At 38.7% G+C, this 13651-nt stretch overlaps 1 protein-coding gene and 1 long non-coding RNA gene across 2 annotated transcripts in view; one reads left to right on the forward strand and one right to left on the reverse strand.

The window, feature by feature from the left end:
• Positions 1 to 13651, forward strand: part of LOC134675967 (uncharacterized) — a 60738-nt gene that overhangs the window by 24714 nt on the left and 22373 nt on the right. The window lies entirely within an intron of this gene.
• Positions 7189 to 9374, reverse strand: LOC134676009 (beclin-1-like protein). The gene has a single exon (XM_063534319.1). The coding sequence runs from the start codon at positions 9186 to 9188 to the stop codon at positions 7905 to 7907; it is 1284 nt and encodes a 427-aa protein (XP_063390389.1). The 5' UTR covers positions 9189 to 9374; the 3' UTR covers positions 7189 to 7904.

Genomic DNA, 13651 nt, shown 5'->3' on the forward strand with positions numbered 1-13651 from the left:
AACTAACCTGCCTGATAAATGTATCGGTTTGCCGTTGGTGGATCATAATGGACTAGCTGATGGTCATGCAGCTATACTAAGCTCTTTTTCTATTGACTACAAGGAAAAAAAAGATAATAATGAGCTAATATGGAAAGAGATCAGAAAATTTGGTGACAGAGAAAATATGATATTTAAAAATAAGATATTAACCAATAATTGGGTGGATATAGGAGTGAATGCTTTCATTAAAAAATTTAATCAAGCTTTTACGGAAAGCTTTGTAAAGGTTAAAAAAAAGACTCGTAAAGATACTATTAACAGAATAAAATGGATTACGAAAGGCATAAAGGTTTCAAGCAAAATGAAACGTGTTCTAATAACTCACAAATCATCGATCTCTGAATCTATAACTGCTTATGCTAAAAAGTATGTTTGTGTTTTTAGACGAGTTATTAAACACGCTAAAAGAGCTGCAGTACAAGCACAAATCTTAGAAGCAAAAAACTCCTCAAAGGAGATATGGCGAGTAATAAACAAACATCGAAATAAATTAGCCAAAACGGAGGAAAACTTGATGTTGAAAACAGTTTCTGAAAATGGCCAAGTAAAAATACTTAATGACCCTAGTGATGTTTGTGCTGTGCTGCTAAACAAATTTAGTCACAGTAAGGACAATAAAAACACCAATGGTCAAGCTCTATCACTGCTACGGACTAACGTACCACTAATGGAAAATGATTTGATCTTTGAGAAGACAAATCCAGCAGAAATCAAAATGATAGTTAAAACCTTAAAGCGCAAAAGATCATGTGGATATGATGATATTCCAATAACGGTAATAAAAGACCATATCGACATACTTGCGGGCCCACTTGCCAATTTCTGCAATCAGTGTTTTGAGGCCAGTGTATTTCCAGAGCAACTGAAGGTGGCAAAGGTACTCCCATTATACAAAAAGGGTACCAAAACCGACCCAAAGAATTATAGGCCAATCTCTCTTCTACCTATATTGTCAAAACTGCTTGAGAGAGTAATGAAGGAAAGGCTTACAAAGCACCTTCAACTTAACGAAATTTTAAGTGAAAGACAATATGGGTATCAAAAGGGCAAGGGAACAAATGAGGCCCTTAGTACTTTCGTTGCAGATGTGGTCAGCCAATTAGATAATAAGAAAAAAGTAGCAGGAGTTTTTCTCGACCTGAGTTCTGCATTTGATATGGTTAACCACGACATATTACTGGGAAAACTAGAGCACTACGGTATCAGAGGAAAAGCACTGGCCCTGTTTCGTTCGTATTTATTAAATAGGAAACATTTTGTTCAAATACGATGGACGGAAAATGATCATATAAAATTCTACAAATCTAGTGTTGCTAATATTCATAGAGGAGTACCACAAGGTTCCATTTTGGGACCCATATTTTTCATTATATTTACCAATGACTTGATATCTTTTATACATAATAAAGTACAAGACACTAAATTAGTCCTTTTTGCTGACGATACAAATGCGGTTATTTTCGGGGATAACGTTTCGCAGCTAAATGAAAGAGTTAATTATGCACTAGAAACATTCATTGAATGGTTTGAAATAAATGGCCTTGAGTTGAACTGTAGTAAAACTAACGTTCTTCTTTTCAAATCAACAGTTAGAACGAAAGACTCTCTCCAGCTCAAAATTAGAGGCGATGCCGTTGAGCAAGTGGAGTCAGTCAAATTTCTTGGAGTTTATATTGACAGTACATTAAATTGGAAGCCAGAAGTAACTGCAGTAGTAGGCTCTGTTAGTTCCGCGTGCTTTGCTCTTAGGAGTCTTCGGGACGAGCTAGAGCTGGCACAACTGAGAATGGTCTACTACGCCTTAGTGGAATCTAAGATACGCTATAGTATAAAATTCTGGGGTAATAGTTATAAATATAATGTCCAGGCTGCATTTGTTGCGCAAAAAAGAGCAATTAGAATTATGGCTCAAATTCCTCAACAAACATCTTGCAGACCATACTTTATCAAGTTTAAAATTCTGACTATCTCCTGTCTGTATATTTTAGTGGTGCTTACAGACTTGATCAAGCACATGGACGATATTGAAACGCAGGAACAAAGAGTTAAACGCCTGGCGACAAGGCGGAAAGACTTGCCACTACAAGGCACCACAAAACTCAAAGTGGCCAAGCACTGTGCTAGTTACCAATCTGTCTTGTTATTTAATAAGTTACCTGCCGAGCTTAAGACAGTAAACAATACAATCTTGTTTAAAAATAAATTGAATGCTTTTTTGGTAGAGAAGTGTTACTATACGGTAGAAGAATTTTTGACATAGGTACCGTTATAAATTGAGTTTCTTTTTTTATAATTACTGTATTTTAGTTCTTTTTTTTTTTAATTATTACATATAATTTATTATTGTTTGACATTTTGTAATAGGTATATTCATGCTCTTGTAAATATTAATTCTGTTTATTTTTAAGATGTATATTTTTTTTTATTTGTTAAGTAATTTGAATAATTTTTGTATATTTTTATATTTCATACACAATTAATATTGTTCATGAATAAATAATGAAACAAAACGCGTCTGTTACGATCAGGACAGATATGGCCGCTAGGTGGCGACAGCGCCACACGCGGCTTATGGCAAGCCCCAAAATTGGGGTCGAACGGGTGTACTTTTAGCTACCTGTAGCAAAGCGACGAAATCGCGGAGTGAGACACGCCTGGTTAAAGTCAGGTCGTTCAGTGACGAATCCATGCAGGTAGTTTTGTATTTGGTTGGTTAATCAATAAAAGTTATAACTGTACAAATTATTTGTTTACTTTTTTTTCACTACCTCAAGATACAGAGTATACAGGTGATTTTATCACGATTAATTTTTTAGGTAGGTAGCATTGAGAAATAATTTATCATTACTGCTACTTGACAATAGATGTCGCGACGAACGAAAAGCCTCAATGCTCAACAATTTTCAGCTAATTGAGCTAATATTATAACCGGATTAACCGGAGCTCTATTTTCAACTCGTTCTGCTTGTAATATTAGTTGTAAATTGTTTTAGCACTAGGGCACAGAATAAATAATAGTACTAGGTACAGAAGACTCACTCTCTAACAAAACGCGTCTGTTACGATCAGCACAGAGGCCGCTAGGTGGAGACAGCGCCATGGCTTATGGCTTTCCCCAAAATTAGTGTGAAACGGATGTACTTTTAGCTACCTGTAGAAAGGCGACGAAATCGCGGAGTGAGCCACGCCCGACTAGGGTCCCGTTTTTATATTTCAGGTACGGAACCCTAACAAACTTTCACATTAGTAGGATTCAGTAGCAAACTCGCAGGATCAACAGCTTACCACATAATCAACTGTACCAACACACGCCTGATCAAAGTTAGCAGCAGATCAATAACGCAACTTTGATGGAATCCACACCGCTAGATGAGCAAAGTTGGCAACTTTGGTGACCTTTAGCTGTCGTATGAGAAAAATTAATACTTGAAGAGGAAAATGTACAAACATACTACTTATCGATACCCTTGATCACATTCACAGCATTCACACGCGTAAATATAAGTACGTTTTTGAAGTGGAAACTTCTTTAGCGGCGCTGTGCACTTTTTGAGGTGGGGAAATAGTTATTTGTACAACAAGAGATCAAAGTTTGATATTTCTTCGAGTGCTTATTTTGAGTCCCGTGCAAGCGAAAGATTCTATAATAGATTCACGAGCGTAGCGAGTGAATCTAATTTAGAATCTTAAGCGTAGTAAGGGATTCAAAAGCGCACGAGATGTAAATAACTTTGATCTCGTGTAGTACACAAAATTTTTCACCCTAAGCAGTCAGAACATACCTAGAGGGACAGAGATATAGAACCCAAGTATATCGAACTTGTATTAGACCCCGCATGTTAAAATGACATTTGACTATAAAAGTCACTTGAATGACATTTTGTCTCACTCAGTGAGCAAAATGCTATTTTGCTCACTCATACTGTCTCACTAAGTGAGCAAAATGCGATTTTGCTCACTGAGTGAGACAAAATGACTCAGTGAGCAAAATCGCACTTTGCTCACTGTTTTTAAGAAGCAAAGTACCCTTGTTCGAGCTGCTGAGGTGAAAAAATGATAAACTCGAGACAGCGTAAGGCGTAACGCATAAGGCGTCTCTCCTCTCTTTCTACCGCACGGCGAAAATGTATACCTGAGCCTGCTGTTTCATGTAGGCGGCGCAGGGCGCTTGCGTGACTTATGTGTGACGGACAATGTCATTGTGTTTTGATTTAAATGCCATCTAGTGAGTTTCCCTCAAACGGCTCAAACTGGTGTGATGACTATCACAGTGATGTGCTTAGGGGTTTCAAGTAATGCGACGATACAACGCTAGATGGCGTTAACCTCAAATATACATAGTGCTGCAGACATTTTGCACTAGCTGGCGCTGTTATTAATATTTTGAATTACAATGTCGTTAAGTTTTCATTTCTGCCGGCACTCCCGGAGTGCAACCCGTTGTTTTTTTTTTCATTTGAAAAAGACTACTCGATCTTGACGTGTCTATTAATTGAAGAACTTTATGGAAATTAAAAGTTTTTGTTTGTGCACTATGATGCTAATTACAACAAAAATTTCCTCGTTACTCGTAGCTGTTCTATACCTACTATGCCTACTGCAATTTTCGTGAGTAAAAAAGAGAGCAAATTTAAAAATACATAATGTATGCACCGTGGTTTATCGGCCCAAATAAAATTTAATTTCGCGCCTTTTTCTACTGGCAAACTTGTTTGACCGGCTAGTCCGAGTGTGAATATGATATGGGTATCGATATGTGACTCCGACACTGAGCCTATTGAAAAGATATCCGAAAACACAAACGGTTATATAAAATCACTTTCAACGTGTAAGTCTTAGTAGTCTTTTATTCGAGTCTCGCCAGAGATAGTGAATTTTTATTTTTTTCTATTAAGTACATACTTCTAAATTTAGACTGAAATTTAGATTTGGACCCGGGTATGTCCTTAAACTACGTCCAAGACCACCGGTGGACGGGCAGCAGCGTCCCTCAAATTCGGTGTATTCGACTGCGATCGTCAACCCGCCTGCCAAGCGTGGCGATTATGGCATTCACCCCCCCCCCCCGCCCCCCATAAAAGGGGGAAGCCTATGTTCAGCAGTGGACGTCTTATGGCTGAGATGATGATGATGATGAAATTTAGACTTAGAGACGGGAATTTATGCATCTAGGCTCGTTGGTAAGTTAGGTCATATATGAGCGAAATGCGACCAATAAGTAATGTCAAAATTAAATTGATTTGATCTTAATTTGTAAGTTCGAATCAGCCTCCAGGCGGAATAAATGAGACAGAAAGATTTGAAAACATGTGGTTTCTTCCTTGTGGTGTGGACGTTGTAGCAACTAGGGAGTAATAGGAAAAAGATACACAATGTAATCCCAATTGTAAGTATAAGATAATTTAATTTTACCCCCAAAATAAAATTGCAGAGCGAAATTGCAAAAGTTAAATTTTACGCCATCTGTGAATAGACTTTGGTACTTCTTCATTGTCCAAGCTGTGGTTGCGGATCGGATGTGGAATACCAGGGAACTCTGCCAGTACTCACTTGCTTGCATAGATGTCGCTTTTATAAGTTATAGATGTAGAAAATTAAAGCGCAAAATTTGGTAATACTTATTTATAAAATAAATATGAACCTTTGCACAATTTGCTTCATTTCCTGTTACCTGCACTTTGTATCTACAAGCAGTCAAGTAATAGAGTAGGTACCTAAAGTAGTGCAAATAGTATTTTTTATACTTCTACAATTTCTATATTCCCAAATGGAAACCCCACGAAAACAATTTAAACGCCAAGAAACTTCAAATGGTAGTTAGTCAAAGCTAAGGTTTATATTATTTACTAGCTTGTACCAAGGATCTTTATTTCTTTTTTTTAGCAAGAAATAAGGAAAACAATCTTGATGAGTCTTTTAATTGAAAAACACGTTTTAAAAAAAAGTTACGGCAATTATGAATCTAATACGATCATTTATATTCTTCTGCTTTCATAAGTAATAGCAAAAAGGATAGATAGTATAGAGGGGTCCTGGCATAGTAAATTTTGTAGTCACAGCACAGAATAAATAATAGTACTAGCACAGAATAAATAATAGTACTAGCACAGAATAAATAATAGTACTAGGTACAGAAGACCCACTCTCTAACAAAACGCGTCTGTCACGATCAGCGCAGATATGGCCGCTAGGTGGCGACAGCGCCACGCGCGGCTTATGGCAAACCCCAAAATTGGGGTCGAACGGATGGAGTTTTAGCTACCTGTAGCAAAGCGACGAAATAGCGGAGTGAGCCACGCCTGGTCACAGTAAATTTAGTGCCATCTATCGACACACGACTAAAACTCAAAATGAAAACGTATTAATTAAATTATCAAGAAAATGTCTATATATGGATAAATGATTTTATTATTTTTATAGTCCGTTTTTTTTAGCATTAGAAAGAACTTCGCAGAAGTTCGCTTGTGGTTCTAAATCTGGCACTTTTAGCGGTAACAATTTTAAGTAAATTATATGTATTGACCATGCTATATTAGATAATTCAATAATTATTAACAATTAACGAGCCTGATAAAAACTACACGCTTGCTTCTGCGGAGTTCTTTCTAATGCTAAAAAAAACGTACTATATATCATTTTGATCCATGTTCATTCACTGATATCTATGTGTTAAAATTGTTAAATATGAAACGGTGTCGTCACGCCATCTAGCTGAGCATAGGCTAAAGGTGTGTGCGGCATCTATCCAAGAGTGACTTTTTCTTGATTTCCGAGGCACGTTTTTTTTCCTTAGACTTTATTCATCTTATACGAAGTTACATATGTCTTTGGTAATATAGTCGCACCAAACAAAGTCTGCAGCGGATTTAATAGCCTGCGTGGGCTATCAAATCCGCTGCAGACTTTGTTTGGTGCGACTGTGCAGTCATAATTTCATAGAAGTTTGACGTTTAAAATGACACTTGCACTGCGTGGGCTATCAAAATCGCTGCAGACTTTTTACGGTCTGACTATAGTTATTGATTTTTAAAAAGCGTTTTTCAATTAAAAGACGTGTCAAGATCGCTTACCTTCTTTCAAGTTCTTTCTAATGCAAAAAAAAAACAAACTATAGAGTCAAGGAATTTAAAAAAATAAGAACCTAAATTAGTATTTGATATTTATTTATTTTCATAACAAGCCTCTTACAATAGTCACAGCTAAATAATGTTCATAATGATATTACATGTTCAATCAAAGGCAATTCTCAACCATTTCTGTCTTAACCGGTTAGTTGCGTCTTCCATTTTCGAAAACTTTTGGCTGTGGCGCGGAACAATCACTTCATGACACGGCAGCCATGCCTTGCGCCATAGAATATGATGGCACGCCTGTCGTGTCATACGCCACAGGTTAAAAACATTGATGACACGGCAGGCGTGTCATCAACACCGAAACGGTTAACAACAAGTCAACTACCCACATTTGCTGTCAATCTCAAAATTGAATATCTAATTATGCTTCAACTTACACTGATTATTTACAATATACACATAGGAGTTAATTATATACTACATTTTGGAATAGCAATAAAAAATCAATTAAAACGAAACATGGCTGAAAGTATGCAAGTCACATATTTTAGTTATGCTGAGACAGTTGAGGCCTAGAAATAACAATTTCCGAAGTTTAATCTGAATGATCTGCCAATGAGCAAAATTTTTACTTTATACAATCTATAATATAGATCAATCATACAACAATCCACTTCTGGCAGTTGACAATATAATGTGAACTGTACCAAAAGTCCAAAACAACAATATTATGTAACATTTATTCACTAAAATGTACAATACAGGCTAATATCACAGTGAATTAAGGTACTATTGATGTTCTATTTTATCCTCGCTAAACTGAGACGATATCCATGTCAACGCCCATTTTAAATTCGTCAGCATATATTTCAAAGCCTTCGTCCAATGTTCCTCCGAGTTAAACTGTATTTTGATAGAATACGCATGAGGCGGAGATGCTGTGTCCTCAATCTTCCCTTTATCTATTCGGTACGGAAGACAAAAGCCCGTATTTCCTTTTTCAACTTGTTCCTTAAATTGTTGCAAGCAATCCAGAAAAGCAACCATTGCGGCATCAAATTTCGTGTCCCATAGAAACCGGAAGCCGCCAGAACCATATAACGGTAACACCTTCTGATCTTCTAATACTTCTATGTAAGAGTGGTTCCCGAATGGCACAAGACGGTATCGCTGAAAGCAGAAATTTATTTTCTTGGCTAAGGACGAGAGTAGTAACACAGTTTGGCCCCAAGCTGCATTAATTTCTGACCAGTCCACGGGAGCTGTAGGTAATCGTCCAAGTCTAAAGTTATTTATAATGCCGAATTGCCCTGAATCCGAAATATGGAATGTTGCTTTGAAAATATTCGTCTTTTTAAGCTTTTCCAGCTGAGTTTGAGTATAAGCGAGCTGACATTCGTAAAACTTCATCTGATCTTCAGTAATCATCAAATCTTTACGATATCTCGTATATTCCCTCCAATAGACATCCTGTTCTTTTTCCAATCTCTCTTTCTCCTTCTCTTGAATCTCAATTTCATCTTTCATAGCCTTTTCTTCTTTCTGTAAAGAAGATAACTCTTTTAAAAGCCTGTCTTGTTCCTGCTTCATGTCTTCGAGTTCTTTCTCAAGTCCTTCCAAGTTTAAATCTTCCTTATCATTCTCTAGCTTTTTTAAATAGTCGTTATAGTCTTTCCATTCCGCTTCAGTTGATCTCAACTGGTTGTCCATAAGCTCTAGAAGCGTGTCCGTACATTCATCGCACAGTGGATGATCCACATCAGAATTGTTTGATAAGCAGTCAAACAATGTCGCTTTAACGTGCAACTGATGGCCTACTGAGGTAGTTTCCCAACCATCCGATATCACCATAAACCCGTTAGCTCCATTCCCCGACTCAGACATACGAAACGGGGGCACATAATGCTCCAAGCTCGATGATTGCATATCCAAGTCCGTCTCATTATTGCGACGAATCTGCAGCGTCAAATCTGCAATTGTATGCTCCCCCAAATTGTTCAGAGACTCATCTAACTTTAAAGGCTGAAGACATCGCTGGCAGGAGAAATTCACGAAAGATTTCGAATCGCTCATCTTTGATCTACTTCCGCAATTGCGTCATTTAATCAAAATGTCCACTGATGGTAAATTAAACTAGTAATTATCGTAATAATTTGGTCTATCTTGTCGTTAGTGATAGTTATTTCTATTATAATTAGAATTGATTTTCCAAACAAAGAAAATTAGCACAGCAAAACTGCAATTTTATTATGACATTTCTGTCTGAGTAATGACGCAAGAGCATCGCAAGTGACACTGACAGGCTGACAGTTGACGCATGTAGGTTTGTTTGAGGAAACGATAATATTGATGTCGCAAATAAGACAAGTTAAAGACGTAACAGACTACCGCACCGCAACGCGACCTTGGTACATATTTTTACTTTAGTGTACAAAAATAAGAATCCTTATTTATGAGTAGTTATAGTTGGTCAAACCAATTTGTCAGTCAGTAAGAACCAGGAAAACTATACTCATCCTTTTCTTTGAGTGCTAGTACTAGTGTAAGACAAAGATAGTATGATTGAGGTCTATGATTGAAATAAAAAAATGAGACAATCCTTTGACAAATTATGATATTTACTGGGTCAAACAGATCTTGTCAGTAGAAAAAGGTGGCATATTTGAAATATGTAGGCGCGAAAGGATATCGTCCCATAGAAAATTTGAATTTCGCGCCTCTTTCTACTGACAAGATTTGCTTGACCATCTATATGTAATATATCATTGAGTAAAGGAATAAAAAGTTTCACTGTAGAATAAACCACTGGCACGGGACCGGCGGACGACATGCTTGAAACGATTGAACGACCAAAGAAAATACACGCATGCTTTTTTTAAAACTAATACGGAAGCCGAGTCGATCAACTCTTACATGCAGAAGAAGGAACCATGCGACCACTACAATGTACAAAAACTTAAGTTAAGACACGAATATTATGCCTCATTCGCGATAACAGTTCCTGTAAGTAAATTTGAATTTTTTATGTCGCCTGAAAACTGGCCCCCTGGTACCGAAGTCAGCGAGTGGTTTCGAGCGGGCGCCGGGCGCGGGCGCGCGTCCTACAGGAGCCGCCGCTCCGCGGCCGAGCCCGGCCGGCGTCGGCAGTAGTGCGCCGCGGTACACACGGCCCCCGCGGACCTCGGCTGACCTCACACTGTGTCATCAAAATATCAGGTGCCTAAACAATAAAACCAAATCTATTGAAGTGCTATTGTGTAATGACTTAAAATGCGACGTGCTGGTGCTAACCGAGCACTGGCTCCGGGATAGCGAAATTGTATCTGTAACGTTACATAACTATAACCTAATATCTTATTACTGTAGACCATCTATTCTACATGGAGGAAGCTGCATCTTTGTGCGTTCAGGTGTTAGGGCCCTAAATAGGCCAGACATTAGCAATATGTCCGTACAACAAATCTTTGATGTGTGTGCGCTCCACCTCTTAGACCACGATATATTGGTAGTAGGCATTTATCATTCCAACTGCACTAGTGACACGCAGTTTCTAGCACTATTAGATAAACTCCTATCAAAAATAAATGAAGAAAACCTCAGTGCCATAATAATGGGCGATATTAACATTGATCTCTTTACCAACACATCTTCCAAAAACAATATTTCAGATATTTTATCGTGCCACAATTTTAATCAACACGTCAATTTCCCAACCCGTACCTGTAATAATACTAACACCGCGACGTTACTCGATCATGCATACTCGAACATCTGTGCCGACCGTGTGTATGCCGATTGCGTCACCACGCACCTCAGTGATCACTCGGCACAAATGATAAGGATTGTAAACAAACCGCTCGCGCAACGCAATCCTATACCTAAACGCATTTTTAGTATTGCAAACAAAAAGTGTTTCTATGCTGCCCTAGAATCTATTGACTGGCCTGTGGTTGTTGCAAACAGTAATAAAAATTGTGAATCGCTAACTGTCACATTATTAAATATATTAGTTAATAAATTTGAGATTTGTTTCCCTAAGAAATTACCTAAAGCAAATACAAGTAAATATCCATGGATTGATGATGAGGTATGGAATTTGAAACTCCTTCTTCACGATATTTCAAATCTAAAAGAGAAATACCCATCTAGTAATCAAGTCTCAGATATATTGGCTAGCATCTCATCTAAATACAATTATACGTTAAAACGTAAGCGCACTGCTTACTATAGCGCGCTAATACAGAACGCACCCAATAAATGCAAACGTATGTGGGAAGTAATAAACAAAGAATTAGGACGGAGTTGTCGCGAGCGCGCGGACTATACCGACGTAATAAAGGACAGTCATGGTTTAGCATTTGTGTCTAAAAAACAAGCAGTCGACTCAATTAATGCAGAATTCATGACTGCTGCTATTATATGCGGTGCGCCGAAACCGGACGTCCAGCGCTCGTTGACAGCTATAGCTATGAATATTCCCGAGTGTAACTGTTCATTAAGATTTAGATTTTTTACAGCCCACGAAGTAGAATCTATACTACGGACTCACATTGCGCCGAAAAACAGCACCGACATCTATGACCTTTCTGCCAACATCCTTCGGTACGTGGGCCCGGCACTGTCGTTCGTCTTATCAGAGTTGTATAATTACTGCATACGACAAGGGACAGTTCCAGAAGGCCTCAAAAAAGTTAAGATTACCCCATTGTACAAAGGTAAAGGCCCCAAAGCAGCCTTAAAGTCTTATCGCCCTATATCGTTAGTACCGGCAATAAGTAAAATTTTAGAAGTAGGTATTAACATTAGATTATTATCCTTTTGGTCCCCACAACTAACAATATCCGACCGACAATACGCATACCGCCAGGGCCGTTCGACTACGGATCTGGTGCGCGAAGTGGTGTGGCATACGCTGAGCGCGCGAGAGGCCGGGATGCAGGTGGCGGTAGTGTGCTGCGACCTCTCGCGCGCCTTCGATACCGCCAATCATGGACTTATCGCGCAGAAACTCAGTTACTATGGCATTCGTGGCCCCGCATTGGCGCTTCTAATGTCATTTATGTCGAACAGGAGTCAAGTTGTCGTAGGGGATAGTGGCCGAATCAGGTCTGATGAGATGAGGAATCAGCTTGGGGTACCGCAGGGATCGTGCTTGTCAAATACTCTGTTTAGCATCCTCCTAAATGATCTCCCACAAATAATAAAAGGATGCGACATTTTTATGTACGCAGATGACGTCACAGCGATCGTCACCGGCTCGTCCTTACCAGATCTGGAAACGAGGGTAACCGACACGCTTAAACAGCTTTGCAACTGGTTTAATACAAATGGCTTAGCCCTTAACAAGGACAAAACCTTCGTCATGAGACTTAATCTAAATGGCCACACATCCAGGCCCATGACCGCGTATGCCGGCGGCGATGCTGTCCGTCAAGTTGCGGACATCAAATTATTAGGTTTTACTATCGATAGTGGCCTGAGGTGGAACGTACACATCGACCATCTGTGCGCGAGGCTGGGCAGCGCGTGCTACGCTTTAAAGCGTCTCGCGAGTACTGCGACCAGGGACGTCGTCAGGAGCTGTTATTTCGCAACCGTGCACTCGCTCATTTCGTATGGCACCGAGCTATGGGGTGGAGCCGCTGACTGGCGTCGGGTGTTCTCATTACAAAGACGAGCTGTGCGCGCAATAGCATGTGTTTCTGATGACGTCTCTGCTCGTCAGTATTTCACAGAATACAGTATATTAACACTACCCTGTGTACTTATTCAACAAATAGCTATATTTACTCACACCAACTCAAACAAATTTACTGTGAAACAGGTAAATCCAAATCGCCATCTGCGCAGTAACAGGAACGCGGGCTGCCTGGTATCTGTGCCACATAAGTTAGCAAAAAGCGGACGATCAGCCTATGTGCTTGGCCCACGCATATACAACCACCTGCCTAAAAGTATCAGGGATGCACCTTCCATCCATAATTTTAAAATGAAACTAAAACATTGGTTACTAAAATCACCGTTTTATGATATTGATGAATATTTTTCATGCAAAATTGATGATGTACTTATTTAAATAAAATTAATTGTAATAAATAAACATGTATACTTACCACGACATAAGTATTAAGTAATAATTAATAAGTGTAATATACGTATAGGTATATCTACAATGACATTTCAAATTTTATGTAATCTTTGACGTGTAACCTAATGTTATTAATAAATTTTCATTTTCATTTTCATTTTCATTCATAAAAATTATGATTCTATAGCCCCCTCCAGACTATGCGCGTGAATCGCGGGCGAAGCCGCGAACGCGAGTGTGGAGTCGATTTCGCAGGTCTGCGTTCTGGACTCCACACTCGCGTTCGCGGCTTCGCCCGCGATTCACGCGCATAGTCTGGAGGGGGCTTAATAAAATAAGTAGGAGTTTGTGAGTAATTTTGAGCAGAATAAAAACTTTGTAAGTTTTGTTTTTTATAAATCAAACCAATGATAATTCTTTAAGAACTTTATTTCACTTGTAGACTAGA

The sequence above is a fragment of the Cydia fagiglandana genome, chromosome 23 (genome assembly GCF_963556715.1).
Source record: "Cydia fagiglandana chromosome 23, ilCydFagi1.1, whole genome shotgun sequence".
Taxonomy (NCBI): domain Eukaryota; kingdom Metazoa; phylum Arthropoda; class Insecta; order Lepidoptera; family Tortricidae; genus Cydia; species Cydia fagiglandana.

Excerpts from the sequence above, each read along its gene's own strand:
- LOC134676009 (XM_063534319.1), bottom strand. The coding sequence starts at position 9,188 with ATGAGCGATTCGAAATCTTTCGTGAATTTCTCCTGCCAGCGATGTCTT.